Source organism: Lepidochelys olivacea, assembly GCF_965140295.1.
Source record: "Lepidochelys olivacea isolate rLepOli2 genome assembly, chromosome: 8".
Lineage (NCBI taxonomy): Eukaryota > Metazoa > Chordata > Testudines > Cheloniidae > Lepidochelys > Lepidochelys olivacea.
The window spans coordinates 76,859,379-76,884,065 of NC_140418.1; the positions used below are offsets into that span (position 1 = coordinate 76,859,379).

The 24,687-nt window shown below is 41.6% G+C and overlaps 1 protein-coding gene across 1 annotated transcript in view; it reads left to right on the forward strand.

Annotated features, from left to right (window-relative positions):
- The window catches only part of KYAT3 (kynurenine aminotransferase 3), a 57,157-nt gene that overhangs the window by 29,177 nt on the left and 3,293 nt on the right, over nucleotides 1-24,687 (forward strand). The window contains exons 3-13 of the mRNA XM_084637106.1: nucleotides 3,103-3,161; nucleotides 8,644-8,788; nucleotides 10,617-10,766; nucleotides 11,877-11,963; nucleotides 13,026-13,151; nucleotides 13,249-13,369; nucleotides 21,076-21,152; nucleotides 21,910-21,999; nucleotides 22,758-22,944; nucleotides 23,841-23,914; nucleotides 24,476-24,562. Of these exons, the coding sequence (XP_084493232.1) occupies nucleotides 3,103-3,161; nucleotides 8,644-8,788; nucleotides 10,617-10,766; nucleotides 11,877-11,963; nucleotides 13,026-13,151; nucleotides 13,249-13,369; nucleotides 21,076-21,152; nucleotides 21,910-21,999; nucleotides 22,758-22,944; nucleotides 23,841-23,914; nucleotides 24,476-24,562 (1,203 nt within the window). The remainder of the gene's footprint in view (nucleotides 1-3,102; nucleotides 3,162-8,643; nucleotides 8,789-10,616; nucleotides 10,767-11,876; nucleotides 11,964-13,025; nucleotides 13,152-13,248; nucleotides 13,370-21,075; nucleotides 21,153-21,909; nucleotides 22,000-22,757; nucleotides 22,945-23,840; nucleotides 23,915-24,475; nucleotides 24,563-24,687) is intronic.

Sequence of the window (24,687 nt, forward strand, 5' to 3'; positions counted from 1 at the left end):
CAAAACAGATTTGATGTCTTGTTGGGATAAATGGATTATGCTGAACTTCATCGAAATTTATGCCATGTGCCTGAGATTAGAATCTGGCCCGTGCAATAAAATTATAGTGAAAGAAGTGATTTGACATCATAGGCCCTTATCCTGCAAACACTTGCAACATGGGCTTAACTTTACTAGCACAAACAGTCCAATCAACACCAGTGAGAGCTATTCACACTAATAATGTTAAGCATGTGTATGTTTGCAGGACTGGGGCCTGTTAGTATTAAATTATGTGGAATAATTGGGCCAAAGGTGTTAACGTAACCCAGATACTATCCAACATTAAACCGTTTTAAACAAGGTTTGGGGTTTGGCATAAAAGACCTCAGCCTCCTTAGTACAGTACTATGGCAAACATACCATTACAATCTTTCTAGGACTTTATTAAAGATACAGAAAAAGACTGAAAAACAGTTAAAGCATTTGAAATGTAAAGTATTGAGTAAGGCTTTTGTTTTACAACATCCCTTGTTCCCTTTCCTTTTACTGAAGAGGGTATTTTTTGACAATCTCTTAGGTGGCATCAAAGATTGAAGTAACTGTCATTTTTGGGGAAAAGAGAAGAAATTAGTTGAGATAGGCAGGAGGTGCTGCTGCTGCTGTTGTTAAAAGTTCAATCCCGTTTCCTAAGAGGGGGAAAAAAGAATTGCAAAGAAAATGCAGCTTTTGTCTCTGATGTTGACTTTCACTTACAAACCTCACTGCTGGAAAAAACAGGCACGCACACCGTCTTATCAGCCATTCTAGGACTCAGCAAACTCATCCCAGCATTGTGGTGCTTAGGGCATTAGCATTGTGGTGCTTAGGCTTAGCTGCCTCTGTGGTCACAGGCTCACAGCAGTGTTGCAAACTATGCAGTCTTGGCTGGCTAAGCCAGGCTCATATTAGACAGAAGGAGAAAGGGGAGAGCGATAGGAAAGAAAAGAAATGCGGTACATAAGGAAAAGAGCACGTCGGGGGGGCGTGGGGGAGTGAAGTTTTACATCCCAGGTTGTCTTCAGGATTTAGCTGAAACTGCTGGAGGTGATGTCATCTGGCTTCCTCTCTATGGCCCAGCCTGGTTAGGAGGGATTAGGCTGAAGATGGTCATGGGTTCTAGGAGACAGTGGGGGTGGCAGCCATGATGGTGAAGCTTGCTCGACAGCCCAAAGTCCCTTTCTTGAAGGATCTCGAAAGGTAGTGATAGGTGGAATAGCCCATCCCCTCAATATTTTGTCCACCAGTTAGGCCTAGTTTCTGAGACAGAAGTTTTGGTTAACTGATTTCTGATCCCACGCTTTATGCAGGCATGATCTTAACGCAGTTGTTGAGTTCTATCATTGAGTTACTGTCTGCACTATAAAGAGTGGGCCGGGGGAATGGGTTTACGTTTTTATTCTTTGTTTGACTGTATGAAGGCCAGAAGAGTTTTTCCTGCTTTCTCTCTCTTTTGGTGTTTGTTGTTGTGTTTGTAAACTTTAAAGATACCACAAATATTGGGTCTGGTTATCCCTGGTTTTATAGGAAGGATCCTTGGAGGTCTATTATATGTGAATTTTCTTAGCCCTTAATTCAAGAGCATGTGTGTTGACTTTATAACAAAAACGTTTTCTCCCCAGTGTTTGAGATAAATAAGTGTTAAAAAGTTTTGAGTAGTCTGAATAAAAATACTTTCAATGAATCTTAATGACTATCGCAAACTGCTTCAAGTGCAAGGTCCATTTCTTTGACCTTGCCTTCTCTGACAAACACATAGCGCGTGCGTGCGCTCTCTCTCTCTCAATAATTAGGGCTGTCAAGCGATTTAAAAAAAGTAATCGCAATTAAAAAATTATGAGTGATTAATCGCACTGTTAAACAATAATAGAATACCATTTATTTAAATATTTTGGAAGTTTTCTACATTTTCAAATATATTTATTGCAATTATAACACAGAATATAAAGTGTACAGTGCTCACTTTATAATTTTTGATTACAAGTATTTGCACTGTAAAAAAACAAAATAAACTGTTTTCAATTCACCTAATACAAGTACTGCAATGCAATCTCTTTATCATGAAAGTTGAACTTACAAATGTAGAATTATGTACAAAAAATAAGTGCATTCAAAAATAAAAAAGGTAAAACTTTAGAACCTACAAGTCCATTCAGTCCTACTTCTTGTTCAGCCAGTCGCTCAGACAAACAAGTTTGTTTACATTTGCAGAAGATAGTGCTGTCTGTTTTTTGTTCACAATGTCTCCTGAAAGTGAGAACAGGTGTTTGCATGGCACTGTTGTAGCCGGCATGGCAAGGTATCTACCTGCCAGATATGCTAAACATTCGTATGCCCCTTCATGCTTCGGCCACCATTAAGGGGATATGCTACCATGCTGATGACACTCATTTAAAAAAAAAAAAGAATGCGTTAATTAAATTTGTGACTGAACTCCTTGGGGGAGAATTGTATGTCTCTGGCTCTATTTCAGCCGCATTCTGCCATATATTTCATGTTATAGCAGTCTCGGATGATGACTCAGCACACATTGTTAATTTTAAGAACGCTTTCGCTGCGGAGTTGACAAAACGCAAAGAAGATACCAATGTGAGATTTCAAAAGACAGCGATAGCTCTCAAACCAAGGTTTAAGAATCTGAAGTGCCTTACAAAATCTGAGAGGGATAAGGTGTGGAGCATGCTTTCAGAAGTCTTAAAAGAGCAACACTCTGGATAGGGGGTTGGGAAGACAGGGAGCAGTGTGGGTTGGATGGGTTGGAGGTTCTGAGGGGGGCAGATGGGGGAGGGGGCCAGGCTGTTTGGGGGTGCAGCCTTCCCTACGTGGCCCTCCATACAGTTTCGCACTCCGATATGGCCCTCGGGCCAAAAAGTTTGCCCACCCCTGTGTTAGACTGAACTCAAGCGATTATCGTCCATTAAGGCTTTTATAATATGAGCAATGTTATATTATTGAACTTGTTCAGTTATGGTATCTTTGAAAGGGCATAGGAGAGGGTTTCTCACGCAATGTTACAATGTCAAACAATATAAGACTTTGCAATTCTTAGCTAAACCCCTTTGTCTATATATTTTGATCTTGTAGACAATGGCCTTCAAGCACAAAAACGCAAAACGAATTGAAGGGCTTGATGTCAATGTATGGTAAGTGACACCTTAAAATATATGCAGAATTCTAAAAATCAACTAGTGTGTTATCTTTTCCAAATTGATTATTTATCCAGCACCACAGAAATATACAACTCTTGTTATCCCTGGTGCTGAATTGTATTCACACGTATGCCTAGAAGATAGATTCAATGGGCCAAATGTGATGGTGGTGGTGATGTGAATTAAGCCAATACAAGGTCATAAGCTGTGAGTAAGTTAGAATTCTGAAGTGCAGAATGAACCAAAGTAAAACAAAAGTAATTCTCAGCAGGGGTGCTAGAACAATTTGTACAGTGGGGGTGCTGAGAACTATTGAACCAAATTGTAAACCCTGTATATGATGGAAACCACTTCCTGCCTGGGGATGCAGCAGCACCCCTAGTTCCAGCATCTATGATTGTTAGGTATGGTGGCAACAAGGGGCTACAGATGTATAGATTAGTTTTGTTGAACAACCTAGCTTTGCTAATTTACACCCGTTTCATTTAATCATCTTGAACCTGTCGCTGTACAAATTAACCTAATATATTTTACTATATTTTTATCCAGGGCTTAAATTGGTCTCAAAGTAGCATCAGGTGTGTCATTGCCATCTAGTGGGATTTCATTAGTTTGTAACATTAACTGAGGGGTTGGGCAGATTGTTTAAATGCACTTGGTGCTCTTTCATCAATGACCATCCTGCCTCAGTCTCCTCACAGCAATTTCAGTTGTTGATAGCTGTGTCTGTGGGTATGTCTACACTACGAAATTAGGCCGATTTTTAGAAATTGATTTTATACAGTTGATTGTGTATGTCCCCACTAAGCACATTAAGTCAGCAGAGTGCGTCCTCACTACCGTGGCTAGCATCGACTCATGGAACAGTGCACCGTGGGAAGCTATCCCACAGTTCCCGCAGTCTCCGCTGCCCATTGGAATTCTGGGTTAAGTTCCCAATGCCTGATGGGGCAAAAACATTGTCGCAGGTGGTTTTGGGTACATGTCGTCAATCTCCCCTCCCTCCCTCCGTGAAAGCAACTACAGACAATCATTTTGCGCCTTTTTTCCTCGGTTACCTGTGCAGATGCTATAGCACAGCAAGCATGGAGCCCACTCAGCTCACCGCTGCTGTTGTAAGCGTTGTAAACACCTTGCGCATTATCCTTCAGTATGTGCAGAACCTGGCAAAGAGATGGCAGCACAAGGACGATTGTGAGGAGGACATGGACACACATGTTTCTGAAAGCACAGCATGTGGCAGTTGGGACATCATAGCGGCAGTGGGGCTGGTTGATACAGTGGAACGCCGATTCTGGGCACGGCAAACAAGCAGTGACTGGTGGGACCGCATAGTGTTGCAGGTATGGGATGATTCCCAGTGGCTGCAAAACTTTTGCATGTGCAAGGCCACTTTCCTGGAACTCTGTGAGTTGCTTTCCCCTGTCCTGAAGTGCAGGAATACCAAGATGAGAGCTACCCTGACAGTTGAGAAGCGAGTGGTGATAGCCCTGTGGAAGCTTGGAACGTCTGACTGCTACCGGTCAGTTGGGAATCAATTTGGAGTGGGCAAATCTACTGTGGGGACTGCTGTGATTCAAGTAGCAGAACATCAGTGATTGCATTGACTATCAAGGGTAGTGACTCTCAGAAATGTACAGGTCAGAGGGAAACCCATTGCAAAGCCATTCACTAACTGTGGTAGGGTGATAGACAGAACACATATCCCTGTCTTGGCACCGGACCACCTTGCCAACCAATACATAAACCACAAGGGGTACTTCTCAATGGTGCTGAAAGCACTGGTGGATCACAAGGGACATTTCATCGACATCGACGTGGGATGGCTGGGAAAGGTGCATGACGCTCGCATCTTTAGGAACTCTGGGCTGTTTGAGCAGCTGCAAGAAGGGATTACTTCCCAGACCAGAAAATTACTGTTGGGGATGTTGAAATGCCAATAGTTATCCTTGGAGACCCAGCCTATCCCTTGCTCCCATGGCTCATGAAGCCGTACACAGGCAGCCTGGACAGTAGTAAGGAACAGTTCAGCTATAGGCTGAGCAAGTGCAGAATGGTGGTAGAATGTGCCTTTGGACCTTTAAAAGCTCGCTGGCGCTGTTTGCTGACTAGGTTAGACCTCAGCGCAAACAGTATTCCCATTGTTATTACTGCTTGCTGTGTGCTCTATAATATCTGTGAAAATAAGGGGGAGACATTTATGGTGGGGTGGGAGGTTGAGGCAAATCACCTGGCTGCCAATTTTGAACAGCCAGACACCAGGGCTATTAGAAGAGCATAGGTAGGTGCGCTGTGCATCAGAGAGGCTTTGAAAACCAGTTTCATGACTGGCCAGGCTACGGTGTGACAGCTGTGTGTGTTTCTCCTTGATGCAAACCCACCCCCTTTGTTGATTTTTAATTCTCTGTAAGCCAACCATCTTCCCCCCCTTCGATCACAGCTGACAAAGGAAATAAAGTCACTATTGTTTTGAAATCTTTCTTTCTAAATTAAATTTAATTTAATTTAAATTTAAAAGGAGATAACTGATAAGGTAGCCCGGGTGGGGTGCGGGAGGAGGGAAGGACAAGGGCACATCGCTTATTGTAGCCACACTAAAAATCAAAACTGTTCTAATGACAGCCTTCTGTTGCTTGGGCCATCCTCTGGAGTGGCTGGGTGCCCACAGCTTCCCCGCCTCTCCCCCCTGCGTTCTTGGGCATCTGGGTGGGGAGAAGGACAGGTGGTTGTACAGTGGATGCAGCAGCGGTCTGTGCTCTTGTTGGCTTTCTTGCAGCTCTGTGAGACGCCTGAGCATGTCCGTTTGCTCTCCCATTAGCCTCAGCATTGCATCCTGCCTCTTCTCATCGCGCTCACTTAATGCTTTCCTGGACTCTGCCACTGAATGCCTCCATGCATTCAGCTGTGCCCTATCAGTGCGGGAGGACTGCATGAGGTCAGAAAACATGTCATCGCGAGTGCGTTTTTTTCGCCTTCTAATCTGCGATAACCTCAGGGATGGAGATGATAGGGGGAGCATAGAAACATTTGCACCTGTAGGGGGATAAAAAGGGAGAGTAAAATTTAAGATGATACATTTCTGAGAACAAAAGGGAGACTCTTTCACAGTGAATCAAGCAATTAAAAGCAGACAGCACATGTGCTTTAGGTCGCATTTTGCCTTTTATATTGAGCACCTGCTGGTATGGTGACACATCACACAAGGCTGGGCAACAGAATTCGGTTTCCAGGCAGCCATGGTAAGCCAAAGGGTACAGGGGTTTGGCTTCTAACACCTTCATAACATGTGGGAATGTTTTCAAACTGCAGCGTCCTCCTTTCCCATAGCAAGCAATGCTGGTTCGGTTTGCCATTTAAAAGGAGGGGCTGCGGTTTTCGGGTGAATGTGCAGCACACGCCTCCCCCTACCCCTCCGCGTGGCTGTTTGGGATGATCCCTTCACCCTTCCCCCCCGCCGCATGGCTATGGGATGATCCCTTTTAGCCAAGCGCAAACAGCCCAGCATGAACGGGGTCCTTTTACTGTTCCCGTACAAAAATTCCCCTATTTCAACCAGGTGACCATGAATGATATCACTCTCTTGAGACTAACACAGAAAGATGAAGACCCAATGTTGCTTGAATGCAAACAAAACCCAGGACCATTCGCTGCCATGCTTTGTGCTGCAATGATTCCAGACTACTTGCTACTGGCTTGGCGTGGTAAAGTATCCTACCATGGAGGGCGAAATAAGGCAGCCCTCCCCAGAAACCTTCTGCAAAGGCTTTCAGAGTACCTCCAGGAGAGCTTCATGGAGATGTCCCTGGAGGATTCCCGCTCCATTCCCAGACATGTTAACAGACTTTTCCAGTAGCTGTACTGGCCGCGAATGCATCCCAGGTCTTCAGGGAAAATCAGACATTAAACACTATTGCTTTTACGCCCTGTACTGTAGTTACCAATGTGCACTCACCAGAGGTGCCTTCTCCATTTTCAGGGTCGGGGATCCCGCTGTGGGAGGGTATTGGCTCCAGGGTGATGAAAAGCTCCTGGCTGCTGGGGAGAACGGATTCACCGCTTGCCTGCTGCACATTCCCCTCCATATCATCCTCCTCCTCCTCCTCCTCTGTGTTGCGTGAGACTCCCCCCTTGCAGGTGTGCACGGACAGTGGTGGGGTAGTGGTAGGATCTCCCACCTAGAATTCCGTGCAGCTGATCATAGAAGTGGCATGTATGGGGCTCTGACCCAGAGTGACAATTTGCCTCCTTTGTCTTTTGGTAGGCTTGCCTGAGCTCCTTGACTTTCACGCGGTACTGCTGTTTGTCCCTGTTGTAGCCTCTGTCCATCATGCCCTGTGCGATTTTTGGCATATATATTAGCATTTCTTCTTTTTCTGCCTGCACAGATTCTTCTCTCCATACAGCAGTCAGATCCAGTGTCTCCCGTTCGCTCCATGCTGGAGCTCATTTGCGATTCTGCAGGGGACTGCATGGTTACCTCTGCTGCTGAGCTTGCCATGCTGACCCAACAGGAAATAAAATTCAAAAGTTCCCGGGGCTTTTCCTGTGTACCTGGCTAGTGTATTGGAGTTGAAAATGCTGTCCAGAGTGGTCACATTGGGGCACTCTGGGATAGCTCCTGGAGGCCAATAACGTCTATTTGCATCTGCACTACCCCAAATTTGACCCAGCAAGGTCGATTTTAGCGCTACTCCCCTCGCCGGGGAGGAGTACAGAAGTCAATTTTAAGAGACCTTTAGGTCGACTGAACGGGGTTGCTTTATAAAATCGACCTAACGCGGCTAAATTCGACCTAACTGTGTAGTGTAGACCACGGCTGTGACACTGTAACCGTAATTTTTTTTTATCTGGTTAACAATTGGATGGTGAGGGAAGGGCAGAAGGAAAGAGCACACAAAAGGAGAAAAAATTGCAGGCTAAAAATTCTATAATTAGCTTTTGGCGGGCTTAATAGAGTTTGTTGTTCCATGCATTGGTCCATAGACTGGTATGACTAGGAATGTTTACAGAGCTCCGTGAGAGGACTGGCTAATACTGTGAGTCTTGCTGGCTTAAATGTTTGCTAGGCTTTCAGGTTAGATTCACCCCAGTAATTGCATCTGCCTGCTTCAGCAAGATCCACTATGGTCTGAGTGGGGGGGGGATTCACCCCAGCAGTATTGTTTCACTGCTGCCTTCCTTCAGGGAGTATGTTGGGGGTGTGTAGTTTTTGTTTGCAGACAGGGTCCCCTATGAGTCCTGGCAATACAGGCTGTTCAGGAGATACGCTCTGGAGACACCATCTCCCCAGATGGTTCTGCCCACGCTTGGGGTTCCTAATAGCCTTGCAGTGCTCCCTCCTCTCCTCTAGGGGTCTTGCCTTTCTAGAGTCCATTGGCCCACTGTGGATTCAGCCCATTGCTTTTATGTTTAAAGTTGACAAATGAGCAGGATAATTTTCTTGATAAAACTTTAACACACACACATTTTTCCCTAGGGTTGAATTTACTAAGGTGGCTGCAGACCCCTCAATTGTTAACCTTGGTCAAGGCCTTCCAGATATATCCCCTCCCAGCTATGTTAAAGAAGAGCTAGCCAAGGCAGCGACAGTTGATAGGCTGAACCAGTACACACGTGGCTTTGTGAGTACATTGAACTTTGGGGAAAGTTTGTTACATGGGAAACTTAAAGACTTAATTTTAAGTTAGGTGTATAACTTTGTTCCCTTTCATCTTGGCTCCTCTTCCTCCTTCCAAGCGTGGATTTCTGTAATAGAGCTTACCAGCTGCTGATCAACATTCCTAGTGTAGGTTTATTTAAAGCAGAGTCATTCACTCAGATTATCATCTTATAGTGCAGCATGTGTACCCTGCCAATCCTCTGGCCAGGTCACTTACGGTCTCACCCCTTCCTGGGAATCCAAGTCCAGTACAACAATAGTCCAGTAGCTTCATGTCAAGTCTTCAGCCCAACTTCACATTTATTGGCCTTCCAGCCCTTGTCTCCAGAAATCTTCACACCACCATCCTCAGAGGGTCAGTAGGGGAACTAGGTCCACCCTTCCCTGTGGGTTTCAGTTCAGGGACCCTGCAATAAGTTGCTAAGGTATGTCTGTTCGGACTTTTGCTTCCTCCATAGGTTACTTTCTACCTTAGCCTGTCCTCAGATACCAAAAAGAGAGTAAATTGGTTACAGGGAACAAAGCATAGTCAAAGGTTGTATACCAGGCCTACCTGTTCCAGAGAGACTCTGGCATCTAGCAGTCTCTAGTTTTCTGCTGGGCCCAGCTGGCCCCTCTTCAAGGGGCTAGCACAAGAAATCCACACCTTCTCCCAGTTATCTACTACTAAGTTGGGCTGAGGCCCTAGAAAGTTGAGACTTCTTTGTTAACCTCCTCCTGGCGCTGGCCAAGATGGCCATCCATCACACCAGGAGAAGGAATCTGGACTGGTTCTGGTGCTCTATGACTATGGGGGTCTATTTCCAGTCTCTCATCCAGTTGCCTCCAGGCAGAATTCCTCTGGGCAATACGCAGACTCCTTAGACGCCTTTGAGGAGTAGTGGGTGCTGTTCAGGGTTTGCTGCTTGGTGTCCCCTCTGATTTCCCTGATTTTTTTCAACCTTTAATCTTCCCTCCAGTCTTTTTTTTTTTTTTTTTTTTCCTTTCTTCATTCATTCATTGTCCCAAGAATTCAGTTGTGGCCTGGGTTCAGGGTCCCCTTTGGTCTAGTTCTGGCAGGCCTAGGCCTGCCCATCTCAGTACCCACTAAGCCGGGCTTTTCCTCTTTTATCTCCTCCCTCCAGGTTTGACTGATCTCACAGGTGTAATGGGTTGGAGTTTGAGCCCACGGCTCTCATTATTCTCTTTCCAGCCAGCGGGAGGCCTATATACCCCATCACAATACAGACAGATGAGGGAGTGCAAGGAAAGGAAACAATGAGACCTCTCCGTCTCTGTGTCCCTATAGGGGAGGGAATGAAATGGGGTTATATATTGTCCTTCATAACTGGCCTAGCACACCAGAGGCTCCTGGAGCTACCTTGGGGTAGGATACTGCTAAATTGGCATTTTAGAACCCAAAAACATCAGATGTAGAAAGAATTGCCTGGTAGGAATCAAGAAATTGAACCTCTCCTCCTTCCCCATCACCCACAAATCCCTTTAAAACCCACTTGTGATTTTAGGCTAAAACTGGTAGTGTAGGGGCTCACCTTGTATTTTTCTTTGTTTCAAACAAACAGCCTCCTCCTCCTGTTTTGATTTTTGTGTATGAAAGAAATCAAACACTTACAGGACAATATCTCCTCTAAATCATACCAGTAATCTCCTACTTATTAATAATTCTGTCCACAGTTATTTCTGTTTATTGAGAGATAAAGCGTGTATGTGTGCATAGATAAATTTTTGTATTATCAGTTGTCTGTAATATATAGCGCACACCACATGCGTTTTTTCTTTATTTTGAACAGGGCCATCCATTGCTGGTGAAAGCCTTGTCCCAGGTATATGAGAAGGTTTGTGGAAGAAAGATTGATCCTTACACAGACGTCTTGGTGACAGTGGGAGGATATGGATCTCTGTTTAGTGCAATACAGGGGTTAATTGAAGTGGGAGATGAAGTAAGCTTTATCTGAAGTATTTTATTATTGCTACCAAAATAAAATTAATTATGTTGATGTTTTCTTTCTAGTGTTTTTAAAAAATAATATAAATTGCAGTTTTATCTATGTAGCCTACGCCAGATAATTAAGAGCCCTGTCATGTAGGTGAGGGGCTGGCAAACATTTTTAGAGACTGGGCCATATCTCAATAAGGAGACTGTCTCATGAATGCCTCCATCCCATTCACCAACATGCAGGCCTCCTCCCCTATTTATTGTACTTCTACCTCATTGTTGCCGTTAACACCCACTAATTCCTATTTTACAAACTTTGTGGGCTGCTGTCTGCATCAAGAAACTAAATATGGTTCAGGGTATCTGTTCTCAATGTTTGAATAGCCATTATAGTTCAGATTTTGTTTCAGACTATTATATGGTACCAATGTGAAGGGAAAAAAAAGTATACACATTTTTAAAGTTAGGATCAGTATTTGTTTTCATATGGTAGGCCTGATGATTCATCCTTTCATTATTGCTTTGTTTCCCACTGCTACCAGATACCTGAAATGGCTTTTTGGGAAGCGGTATTTGGGAGACACTGTAACTGACAAGTGCTTTTTCTGGTGTGGTACATTGGCTTTTTTCCTTTTCTTAAGAATACTTCTGTTTTGTGTTCTCATCCTTGTTGCTTTGATCTTCTCTCCCCTTTTGTCTCTGTCACTGTTTGAGTCTTTTGTATTACCTTAATCCTTTGCCATTGTTCACTACCCCTTTTGCCTCGTCTCTCCACGTTTTAATACCTTTTGTGTCTCTGTCCGTAAGCACTTCTAACATTATATGCTAGTAGCAACTGTAGTGTTTAACTTGAGAAGAATTGCCCATGTCTAATCTCTGAAGTACTACTAATATATGTTATCTTAGTGAGTAGTACCTCTAATTATCAGATTGAGAGCATTGCCATATGATGTTCTAAGACGATGAAAATTGTGCATTATCAAATCCGGGTTGAATGCCCAAGGTGCACAGTAAATTCATATGGCCAAAGTAAATCTGAAGAAAGTAATATGATGTTACAACGCATAGTAATTTCTCAATTCTAGGTCTTGCTGACTGTATGTTTTAATTTCAGGTGATAATAATAGAGCCATTTTTTGACTGTTATGAGCCCATGGTGAAGATGGCAGGAGGAAAACCTGTTTTTATCCCATTGAGATATGTATGTTTTTAAAAAAAATATTATTATTATTTATTATTAGTCTCACAAAATAATTCTGTGATTAATAACATTTGATAATCACATTATAGATGGTCCCCGTTTAGTTGTTCTTAACATACAACTATATAATAAATGAGATAAAATGCTACAATATAAGGCTCAGAGGTGATGCTATCCAAAGCATTATAGAAATAGTGTTCTACAAGTGTTGTAAAGAGTAGGGCACTGTTTCCCATTTAATTCAACTTCTGCATGCTGAAAGCTCCTAAAGTCCTTTTGTTTGACACCATCAGAAAAGTTTTGAAACACAAAATAATGGAAGGGTGATCACATGCCTAGTTTACGTATTTGTTATTTTAAAGAGTTGGTTTCTGATCCTGTTCAGCAGCTTGTGAAGTGATGGGATATAATCTCTATTCCAAAAACTGCCTACTAAATTAGGAATGGTCTTCCATTTACCACAAAAAGTGGAATGACTGTTTCCTTTTTAGTTATGGAGATTAGCAATTTCTCTGTGGTTGATTTTCAAATAGCAACACCTCAGATATTTGAAAGAAAACTACTAATTAGTTGTACTGAAAGGACCAGAAAACTTCTGTTCTTTGGAACAAAAATCTAGAGGGATGGGTATTGAAGTAACCTAGTATTATTCTTCCAGCCTAAGGAAGGCGTTGTGCCTGCACTCTGTGCAGTTGAGCTCCCACAGTTTTGTGGGAGGCAGAGCTGGGGAGAACTGTTCTACAGCATTAGTAACTTCCTGAAGACTTGCAGGGATTTCCCGGTGTAAGAAATTTTGACCCTGTCTTTGTGAACTGAGGTGAACTCCAGCAGTTCTTATGCCATGTCCCTCACTGTAATGTGTAACTGTATGAAGCTTAGAAGGGTCATGCTCTCCACGTGCTCAATGACTGCTGAAGCTTTCTCCTCTTGACTACATGTTGCAGTAGGGCACAGATAGTTTCCTAACTTTGGTCTTCCTGTGAGCTTTGCATGGGGAAAGGCATGGTCTGGGCTATAATGTGTGTTGCACTTAAGTAATACAGGCATTTATTCCTATTCTAGAAAACTGTTATTGGGAACTCTGCATCTAGTGCTGATTGGGTCTTAGATGCAACTGAACTTGCTAGTAAATTTAATTCCAGAACAAAAGCTATTCTACTGAATACTCCTCACAACCCTATAGGCAAGGTAAGACTTCCATTCTAGTTTAACATAGTAGTTGTAATTTCAGAGTGTATCTTAAATACACTGATTAATGCATTGGCCCTCCCTTTTTGCCTTCTAGGTATTTACCAAAGAAGAACTCCAGGTAATAGCTGATCTCTGTATTAAACATGACACCCTGTGCTTCAGTGATGAGGTGTATGAATGGCTGGTGTACAAAGGAAATAAACACATTAAAATAGGTACTGATTTTTGTATAACCACGCAGATGGTTGTGGAAGGATATCATAAATGTGCATCTCAAAGATAACTGATGCTGTCAAGTAGTTCAAACTATAATTTTGGTTTAGTTTAAAATTATGAAACTCTGATGAGGAACATCCTTTATTTTCTAAATCTTTATTTAAAAGATTAAAGGTGGAATTTTCAAAAGCATTTAAGTGGATTGAGACATGCAAGTCCCATAGAAAGTAGATGGGCCTTGTACTCCTAAACCACTTAGGTCCTATTGAAAATCCCACCCTAATTCAATTCTTTGTTGAAGAATAACGTCATAATCACTGGTTTCAGAGTAGCAGCCCATGTTAGTCTGTATCTGCAAAAAGAAAAGGAGTACTTGTGGCACCTTAGAGACTCTACATCTCAGTGGTGTGCTTTGTTGCAGAGCTAGCTGAGGGAAGGGAACAAGAGCTCACTATCAAACCTCTTTCCTGGAGCTCTGCTGACATAATCAGTGAGGCTAGTGCATAATAAGGAAACCACATTATTGTTTTTCCCATAAAAAACAGGAAAAAAAAAGTTGGAAAAAGGTAAAGAACAAAATTAGTAGAAGATTATTTCCTACACCTTTCTCCCAAGCAGAGGGTATTAAAAAATAATGGGCATTTCAAACACTGAAATCACTCTGGGTGCTATGTGGAGTCTTGCTTCAGTTGTTCTCTCAGGCAGAGATGCTAAACAAACAAAACCATTGCAAGGACAAATCAGACAACTAAACATTTAATGCTATCAGGGTCCCTGCAATAGTTTCCTTTTTTAGGGCCTGATCCATCTCTCACTGAAATCCATGAAAACAGCTCCACTGACTTCACTAGGAGCTGGATCTTAGTTTAGGCACATCCAATATATGCTGCCAATAACCCTAATCCAGATTCTGCAAACACTTTTACATGTGCTTAGTATTATGTTCATGAGTAGTTCTTCTGAAGTCTATGGGATTGCACAAGTGCTTAAGTTAATCATGTGTGTAAATGTTTGGAGGTTGTGGCCTTAGTTTGAATCCTAGTTAGTGGATTGTGAGAAGTCTGAATCCTACACTTCAAGGTCATAAGGGAGCATTATGATCCTCTAGTCTGACCCCCTGCACAATGCAGGCGACAGAATCTTCCCCACCCACTACTGTAACAAACCCCTGACCTATATCTGACGTACTGAAATCCTCAAATCGTGGTTTAAAGACTTCAAGATGCAGAGAATCCTCCAGCAAGTGACCCGTGCCCCACACTGCAGAGGAAGGTGAAAAACCCGCAGGGCCTCTGCCAATCTGACTTGGAGGAAAATTCCTTCCCGACCCCATATATGGTGATCAGCTAAACCCTGAGCATGTGGGCAAGACTCCCAGGAAAGAATTCTCTGTAGTAACTCCGATACTACCCTATCTAGCATCCCACCATTGGGCATATTTACCACTAATAGTCAAAGATCAGTTAATTGCCAAAATTAGGTTATCCCATCATACCATCCCCTTCATAAACTTATCAAGCTTAGTCTTGAAGCCAGATATGTCTTTTGCCTCCACTTCTCCCCTTGGAAGGCTATTTCAGAACTTCACTCCTCTGATGGTTGGAAACCTTCATCTAATTTCAAGTCTAAACTTCCTGATGGCCAGTTTATATCCATTTGTTCTTGTGTCCACATTGGTACTGATCTTAAATAATTCCTCTCCCTCCCTGGTATTTATCCCTCTGATAATATTTCTAGAGAGCAATCATATCTCCCCTCAGCCTTGTTTTGGTTATGCTTAAACAAGCCAAGCTTTTTGAGTCTCCTTTCATAGGACAGGTTTTCCATTCCTCAGATCATCCTAGTAGCCCTTCTCTGTACCTGTTCCAGTTTGAATTCATCCTTCTTAAACATGGGAGACTAGAACTGCACACAATATTCCAGATGAGGTCTCACCAGTGCCTTGTATAACGGTATTAACACCTCCTTATCTCTACTGGAAATACCTCTCCTGATGCATCCCAAGACCGCATTAGCTTTTCTCATGGCCATATCACATTGGCAGCTCATAGTCATCCTGCGATCAACCAATACTCTGAGGTCCTTCTTCTCCTCCTCTGTTACTTCCAAGCGATGCGTCACCAGTTTATAACAAAAATTCTTATTGTTAATCCCTAAATGCATGACTTTGCACTTTTACCCTATTACTATTACTCCAGTTTACAAGGTCATCCAGCTCTTCCTGTATGATATCCCATTCCCCCTCTGTATTGGTAATACCTCCCAGCTTCGTATCATCTGCAAACTTTATTAGCACATTCCCACTTTTTCTGTCAAGGTCAGTAATAAAAAGATTAAATAAATTGGTCCCAAAACCAATCTCTGAGGAACTCCACTAGTAACCTCCTTCCAGACTGACAGTTCACCTTTCAGTATGACCCGCTGTAGTCTCCCCTTTAACCAGTTCCTTATCCACCTTTCAATTTTCATATTGATCCCCATCTTTTCCAATTTGGCTACTAATTCCCCATGTGGAACTGTATCAAATGCCTTACTGAAATTGAGGTAAATTAGATCCACTGTGTTTCCTTTGTCTAAAAAATCTGTTACCTTCTCAAAGAAGGAGATCAGGTTGGTTTGGCATGGTCTACCTTTTGTAAAACTGTGTTGTATTTTGTCCCAATTACCATTGATCTCCTTAACTACTTTCTCCTTCAATTTTTTTTCCCCCCAAAATCCCTTGCCTTGCTAATTTATTATTAAGGATTATCTTCTCAGCTATACACAGGTTTTGGTTCTGGAAGTAGCTACTTGCATGAACACCCAGCTGAAAGGTAATGGACTGTAGAGTTATGAAGTCCCATGTTAGGACAATGAAGGTGAATTTTAATGATGCCCAATAAAGTAGCCCTGTTGAAATTAAAATGTTAACCCAAAAGGCATAAAATTAACTTTCCTGACAGTCAGAAGAACTGTGTTCTGTTCCTGGCGCTGATGCTGATATAATGTGCGTCCTTGAGCAAACCATTCATGTCTCCCTGCCTCAGTTTCCCCATCTTTTAAAGTGGCAATCATGATATCCTTCTTTATAAAGTGCTTTGAGATTTACAGATAAATTACCCACTAATTTTTATTAATGATAAAATTTGAGATTAACTAGGAATAAGCAAATGTTTTTTTTGGTCTACAATGACTTTGGAAAACTGGTAGTTAAGATGAGTTTAGTGTAACTGAATTAATGTATTGCTTTCTGCTTGCTGAAGATGTAGTCCTTTTGCATGCTCAGCTCCCACTGATATCTGTGGGACATGCAGGCCACGAGGTTTTTTTTTTTTTGCTTTCTAATGCTATTTTAAAAAAATCCTATTTTTAAGGCCAACTTGGTGGCCTAATCATAATATCATACAAGAGGCCTGTTGCCCACTGGGACATGGAGGAAATAACTCTTAGTTTTATTAGTATATTATTAGTATAACTTTGTTTTAACATTTGGAAGGAAAAAATACCAGATGAACAAAAAGCATTTTTATTGCACAACATAAAATTTACAATTCCAGTGTGATAATGACTCAAGTTAAAGCTTAGAGTATGAGTCAACTGGCTTTAGCTGCATACTCTAACAGATCCCATCAAATGATCTTACAATTTATTGTTAAAAACCTACCAACCATAAAACCTTCAGAGTAAAAATGTAACTGATAAAGTCTTCTTTTACTAAAAGAAGCAAGACTTTTTTTTTAACTTCAGCTTCTTAGTTTTTATAACTGTACATTAAAAATAATACAAGGAAAAAAAATCCACTATTTCACTATGTAGAAGCTGCAAGGTTTTTATATTAAGCTTTACACATTCAATCAAATGCAGTGATGCTTCTTACATGAAAGATGCAAAATGGATATTACAGAGTCTGGTGGTGGTTCTTATTATATAATCTAATAGGGTAGCTAGTCGTATATCATAAAATTAGCATAGTCTTTATTCTGTCGCTCAGGCAGTCTTCTCTAATATAGAACACTTCATCATGTCTCTAACCCTTATCTGACTTTTGTAAAAGTGCAAATCTCTTATGAGTAACGATTAGAGCTATAGTGGCAGATTTAGAGTTCTCATATCGTAATTGAGGATTCTGTTGGCATTTCAACAAACAGTGCCCCAGCCCAGGTAATATGCTTATATGTGTTACCTTACAGATAATTCCCAGCACTTAATTGGCATTAATTATTTTAAACCGTACTGAGTTTGAATATAATGATATTGCCATACAGCATAGAAAAAATGCTCCCCATTCCATTTAATCCTGCATATTAATTTATGGCTTGTGAAAGTGATAGACTGCCCTTTCCCCCTCTACCTTCTCCCTGCTATTATTGTGTGGAATGCTCCTGCTATCTGTCCCCATGCTTGAATTCCTGGGAGTAGTTTGCAAAACAGTCTCAGGTCTGGTCTAAGTTTAAAAGTTAGGTCAACGTAGCTATGGTGCTCAGGGGCTTAGTTGCAGCTCTTCCATTGACGTAGCTACCACCGCTTGGAAAATTGGATTATCTCCTGTGAGGGGGAAAAACCCCTTCTGTCACTGTAGGAAGTGTCTTGGCTAAGTGGCATGCTTGTAGGTGTAGCACCATAGATCTGTGCCACTATAGCACCTATAGTGTAGACATGGCCTAAACAGAGGGCACCTAGCTTTGAAATTCACTTGTGCTTGCAGTATGCTGGAGCCAGTTTGTCAGCCTTTAGGACGTGGTGCTTAAATACTACAGCCTACATAGCTCAATAGAAGATGCATCTGTTCAAACTGACTTTTTGTTTTCAAGGTTACAAGTCTGTTGGAGAGGTGAGTGCTGGTTAGGGGGAAGATGGGTTTCTCATTTGCTAATTGTTTTGTGTTTTACATTTGTAAATGTGCCCCAAAATGACAGTGATGGGCACTGACTTGAACCAGTTCTAGTACAGGTACTGTGAAAATTTGCCCGTGGAATTTTGCCATTGCGTCTATGACAGCCTTGCTTATGGGCCTCCCTAGAGAGAACTCCTGACCGTTGTGCTGGATTTGGCAATAGCTCTTTAGTATGACAATGGGATGGGATGCAACAGGACAACTGAAATCACTAGTCCTTGTGCCCTCATCTAACCTTATATGTAACAACTTTGGGAAATGCATCTGGGCTTATCCTATGAAGTGGTCCATGGATTGTGAGAGTCAGAAAGGACATTCCATTGAAGCCATCTGTGAAAAAGCCTGCAGATATAAGAAAAGTCTTTTGCTCTAGCAGAATTAAAATGGCCTTAATTTGGTTTAGCATAATTCACTATATATTAAACCAACTGAAGATCACTTTAATGCTGAATGGAGTTTCCACACAAGAATTTAATGTGGTTTGACAAATTCACTTTAAATTCTCACCTTTAGTTAATTTGTATTAACTTTCCTAAGTGTCCCCAGTTACCATGTGCTCAATAACATGAGTTAAGAACACATCTTTTTTCCTAGTGACGAGGCACCACGAAAGGCGTGATGGTTCGTTCATCTCAATACAGTGTTAATTCTGAGGCCTGGCAATGACCGTGTAAATGTCAACATTGGGTACATCTACACTGGAATAAAAGCCCTGTGACACAGTCATGGCTGGCTTGAGTCAGCTGATTCAGGCTCATGGGGAACAGGCTGCAGGACTGAAAATTGCTGTGTTTAGGGCTTGGGCTGGAACCCGAATGTCTACACAGCAATTTTTCAGCCCTGGAGCCGGAGCCTGAGCCCGAGTCAGCTGACCCGGGCCACCTGTGGGTTTTTTAGCCAGTGTAGACCTATCCACTGTTACAATGATCAGCCATGAACTAGTTAACAGGCTTGTCCAGCTAACAATCCCATTGTAGCTGGATACTACAGAAATCAGAGGTGAAAAAGAGCTGTCTAGGTCTGTGGCATAAACCAACAGCCCAAGAACCACCCATAAGTGTTGAGAAAAGAGCAAAGAACTCCTGGATTTAGCTATATTGCAGGTGGGAGGTGTAATGTTAGTAAATCTGCCAGCTCTGATCAAGTTAGTGCGCTAAAAATAGCATGGGTGGCAGCTCAAGCTAGCTGCGCAAGCACAATCATGTCTAAGATCCTAGATATGTACTCGGGTGGCGGCTCTGGCTAGCTGCCTACGCTGCTGCAGCCACGTTGCTATTTTTAGCACACCAGCTTGATCAGAGCTAGTGCCCGTATGTCTACGTGAGTTGCGGAATCACACCTCCCACCTGCAGAGTAGACCTACTGTATATGCTATGTCTATGCTAGATAGTCGGAACAGATCTGGGAGTTTCAACCAAAAGCAGATAGCCAGGGATGCTTTTGGAAGGCTTATTCTGTAGCCCAGATCAACTCTACAATGTAGACTTCTGCCAGCATGGTTATGTGTGTCAGGGATCATACCTCTGCATACTCCTGACAGACATAACTATGCTGGCAGGTCAGGAGTGTGAAGAGGTGTGATCCCTGACAGATATAGCTGTCCAGGCAGAAACCCCTGGACTAGATGCAGTTATGCCAGCAAACCTGTTTTCATTCGGAGGGGGGGTGGGGCGCGGTGTTTTTGCTATATCGATACAAAGCGCAGCTTTGCCAGTATCTCTGTATCCACACTAGGGCAATTTGCTGGTATAGTATAGCAGTAGTCCTATACCAATAAAGTGCTCCTAGTATAGACATAACCTAACTCTGCAAAACTGAGGAATCCACTTTCTGCAAGTCTGAAGCCACATTTTGACTCTCGGCAGCTGGTGAAATATTTTTAAGTATGTTAATATTAAATTTTGGTGGGGAGATTGCAGGTATTGGTGCTATCATAAGGCTTTGACATTGAATTTTTTAAATTAAAGCTTAAATTCTACAGAAATTAAGAGGTGCTGAGAAACGCTTTGGCTGGCTGCAGGAATGCTAAGACTGTGCATTACAGGGGTACAGTTGTGAATCTCAGTAGTAGTTGTAACAGTTCAGCTATTCCCGTGTATTTTATAAACGGTAGCGAAGATTGGCAGATACTGTGGATTTTGAGATACACTATAATCAATCCCATGATGATGATTTTGATTTTGCTGTTATCCAGTAACAGCTGAGAAACTACTTCATTGCCCTTTCTTTCACCCACTCTCAGTTCAAAACTTATTCTTAAGGGATGGATGTTTTTCAAGTTGCTGACGTAGAATTAGTAGATGTTTGGGGGCGTGGATGGCTCAGTCACCACAACTGGCACTGCTTAACATTCCTAATGGCAGCACCCGCAGAGTGGACAAGGACTGAATGGCCGTAGCGGAGGTGGATTTCTAGGGGTGATCCCTCCAATTCAGATTAAAGCACAGTGAGAGGGAGGTGTAGCAGAGTGTGCCAGTGGTCATTCAGCATTTGTTCTGTGGATAAATGGAGGCTTTGGTCTCCAGGGCTGACAGTCTGGTACCTTTCACAAGCACCAAATTCATACCAATTCAAATTTCATAAAATGAAAGATGTTTTCACTCTGTGTGTCTTGCTCATTCCTTAACTTTCTTTTTTTTGATCCTTGCCTAATTTCTATTCCAAAATACACTTCTCCATTTTTCATTTAAAATAAGAATTTTTCTCCTAGCTTTGTTTGTTACAATATTATATTAAAATATTGCTGCTCTTAGCTAGGAACAGTACAGATTTTTGTGATTGTATGGAACATGTATGTGCACTGGCAACCAAGTCACTTTATTTTATGTGCAGCTACACTGCCAGGCATGTGGGAGAGAACAATAACTATAGGAAGTGCTGGAAAGACATATAGTGTAACTGGCTGGAAGGTAAGAACAACCAGAGTAAGAGATCTGTTACATAAATAATATGTATTTATCTGACCTAAACCTTGTCTATTTTTGCATTCTATCATTTGAAAGCTTACTGTGCATCCAACTCACAAAAAATTGCAGACAATATTCACTTGGAAATGCTACCTACCTTTAATATGCACTCTCTAACAATGCTCTTATTAATTCTAAAAATAAACGCTTGTGAAAGTGAAACGGAAGGGAGGGGTGAATATTAAAAAATTAAGTACAAAACACTATTTGCTTTGCAGAAAGAGCCAAAACCGCTGAAGGATACATACAGAGTGTTTTTAAAACCTGTTTCCAGTTTTGTGAAGCGGGTGTAAAATGTTGGCATTAAAACATCTAAGGATTTTATTACTTCCACAGATCTAAAACACCATTGCTTGTGTGCACAGTTTTAGCCTACAAAATTGCACCCATAATACATTAGAGATGCAACAATTCAGGCTAGCTTAAGTCCCATTAAATATGTGACCAATAAATATTTTATTTGGCTCTGGTAAAGTAATGACAATGCTTTATACTGATTAGTATATATGAGTTCTATCTCCAGCATTTCTAAACCTGCCATTTAGCAAAACTTGTACAGTTTTTATGTCAACAGAAGTGCACTATTGCTTCTTCCCATTGTGAATACCTCGAATTCTTTCAACTTTTAATTCTTTATTATGAGTCCTAATTGCGAACTTGCCTTATTTTTAAGATGTCTGTTTTTTCTCCTCCCCCTTAGCTTGGATGGTCCATTGGTCCACAGCATTTGATAAAACATTTGCAAGTTGTTCAGCAAAATACGCTGTATACATGCCCAACTCCGTTACAGGTAGATACAGATGGGAGAGGAGAGAGGTTCTGTTTGTACAGTGTCTTGCATAAAGGAGTTGGGGCCTCCAGGCACTACTGCAATACAATTAATACAAATTAGTATGAATTTTGAGATGTCTAAATATTTTTATGTAGTTTCTTGGGGATAAACGTGCTGGTAGAGAAGGCAAATTTTAGAGTCACTAATGAGGCAATTTAAAAAATACACCAGAACCTTGAAAATTCTCATTGCATTAATCTGCAAAGGTGACCATTGTTGCACAAAGCCTGGCAGCCTCACTCCTTTCTCAGCCAAAATGTAATTGCAGGATGCTGCAGTGACATCTCATATTGCTGTGAATTACTTTTACCAAACAGTTATTTACTAGTATTCTATCATGTATTAGCATCAATAATTAAAACTAAACTATACTTCAAATTACACTGTAAACTCTTGAGGCAAGGACTGTGACTTCCTCTGGTGCAATGCCTAGCAGAATGTGGGCCTGATCCTGATTGAGACTTTTAGGTGTTACAACACTAGAAAGAGTAAATAATAACAACTTGTCAAAATAAATGCACATGTTCCATTTTGTGATGCAGTGGTTTGGGGTATTTGTGGACTCAGTAAGACCCCGGTCCTGCAAAGAGATCTATGTGAGAAGGTCCATACACCATGCAAAGTCCCAGTGACCTCTCCCAGTAACTTCAGTAGGACTTTGCATGTGTGCAAGGGTCCACCTGCAGGAAAACTTTGTATGCTGATTATGTTTGCAGGAGGCGTTGGCACAAGCTCTTTGGATCGACTTTAAACGCATGGATGACCCAGACTGCTACTTCTACTCGCTGTCTCGAGAGTTGGAAGGCAAGCGTAATCGGATGGCTGAGCTACTCCAAGAAGTTGGATTGAAACCTGTCATTCCAGATGGAGGATACTTCATGATTGTTGATGTTTCTGCACTTAGTCAGTGAAGGTTTATTATGAGGGAGTGGGAGCATACACTATAGTTAAGATTAAAATGCAACTTCCATTTTAAGCCTCCATTTTTTTCAGTTTCTCGTAACACTTTCAAACAAACTCCTTTTGGGCTAAAATGTTCTGTGTGTGAACTTGGCCCAGAGGTGATTATTTTTGTAAGTTTTGGTAAACTCTGTTCATCCATTTTTTTGAGTGGTGTGATTTCTAATTACTGCCTTTGTATTACTTTTTCATTTAATCAAGTCTGATGGCTGTTGCAGGGAAGATGTGAAATTAGGGTTAGGTGAGAAGGTGGTTAACTGGATTTATAGTTTAGGAAAGTATATGATTTGCAAAAGTTTGAGAATTACTGATCTACAAAAACACTAGGAAGAGCTGTACCTACACTGAGGCGCAACTGTAGCTGTTGCACTTCAGTGTAGGTGATGGGAGGGATTCTGCCATTGCCATAGGTAATTGACCTCCTTGTGTTGATGGAAGAATTTTTATAATTATGCTAGGGGGCTAGGTCAGTATAGCTGCATCTCTGAGGTGTGGATTTTTCCTAGTGTAGACCTGGACCCAGTCTTCTGTCTTCCATTGACTGCCTGTAATAGCACTTTGCACTTAAGTTAATTAGGCCTCATAGTGCCCCTTTGAAATAGGTAAATATCCCATTCTCCTCTCCCCGCCCCCCACCCTCCAAGTCATACAACGAGTCCCTGACAAAACCAGGATTAGACTCTGAATGGCGCACAAGACTTGGTTCAGCTCTTCCTAGTGGTTTATAGTGACTCTAGTATCAACTGTAATAAAGAATACTGAGAGAGAAGTGTCCTCCCACTGGAATCTGGGAGGTGCTATAATATTATGCTCCAGTTTACGTTCATTTTTATTTTTAGATGTGGATCTGTCTGATATGGAGGCGAATCAACATTATGATTATAAATTTGTGAAATGGATGATAAAATCTAAGGTAAGATGTCTCTTCTACCCAGTCACTCAGATATATATTAAAAATTAGGAATATTTTTATATCTAAAATAAAAATACACCTGAACCTATAAAAGGATACAGCTCAGATATTTACATTTTAAAGCATGCCTAGAGGTTTAGCTGTGCATATCACCCTAACTGTGGGAATCTAGTGGCTAAAATCCTACTGAAAATGTAGCTTGTAGTCTTAGCACAAAACAATAAAGACAAGTCCCAATAATTGCTATTTTCCACACTTACATGTTTGCAGTAGGCAAGATCCTGCTACCTGTCTTGCCTAGGAAAAGTGGTTAAGTTTAGGTCAGACTTAGCTAGCACATGCCAAACCTAAACTTGATCACTCTTCCTAGTCAAGATAAACCCATTGATTTCACTGGTGCAGGATTAGGTACTTATTTTTGATATGTGAATTCTGAAAATTAAGCCAATTCAATTCTAATGAAGGAAGGGAAGGCTCCAAAATCTTGGCTGTACAATTTATCAAACTAAAATTGACTTTATCTGTGTGTAATAGGCAAATCATTATGTTTCATCATTTCAGAAACTGTCAGCAATTCCTCTTACAGCATTCTGTGGCCCAGACACCAAAAAGCAGTTTGAGAAATATATACGTTTTTGCTTCATCAAAGTAAGTTTGTGTCCTGCTCTAGAAAACTGTTCTGATAGCAGTGTTGCTTATTACTAAAATTTTTGTGCTAGTTTAATCTAAAGGAGTTGTTTTGTGTTTAGTTTTTGCACTTAAGCAGTTAGTTA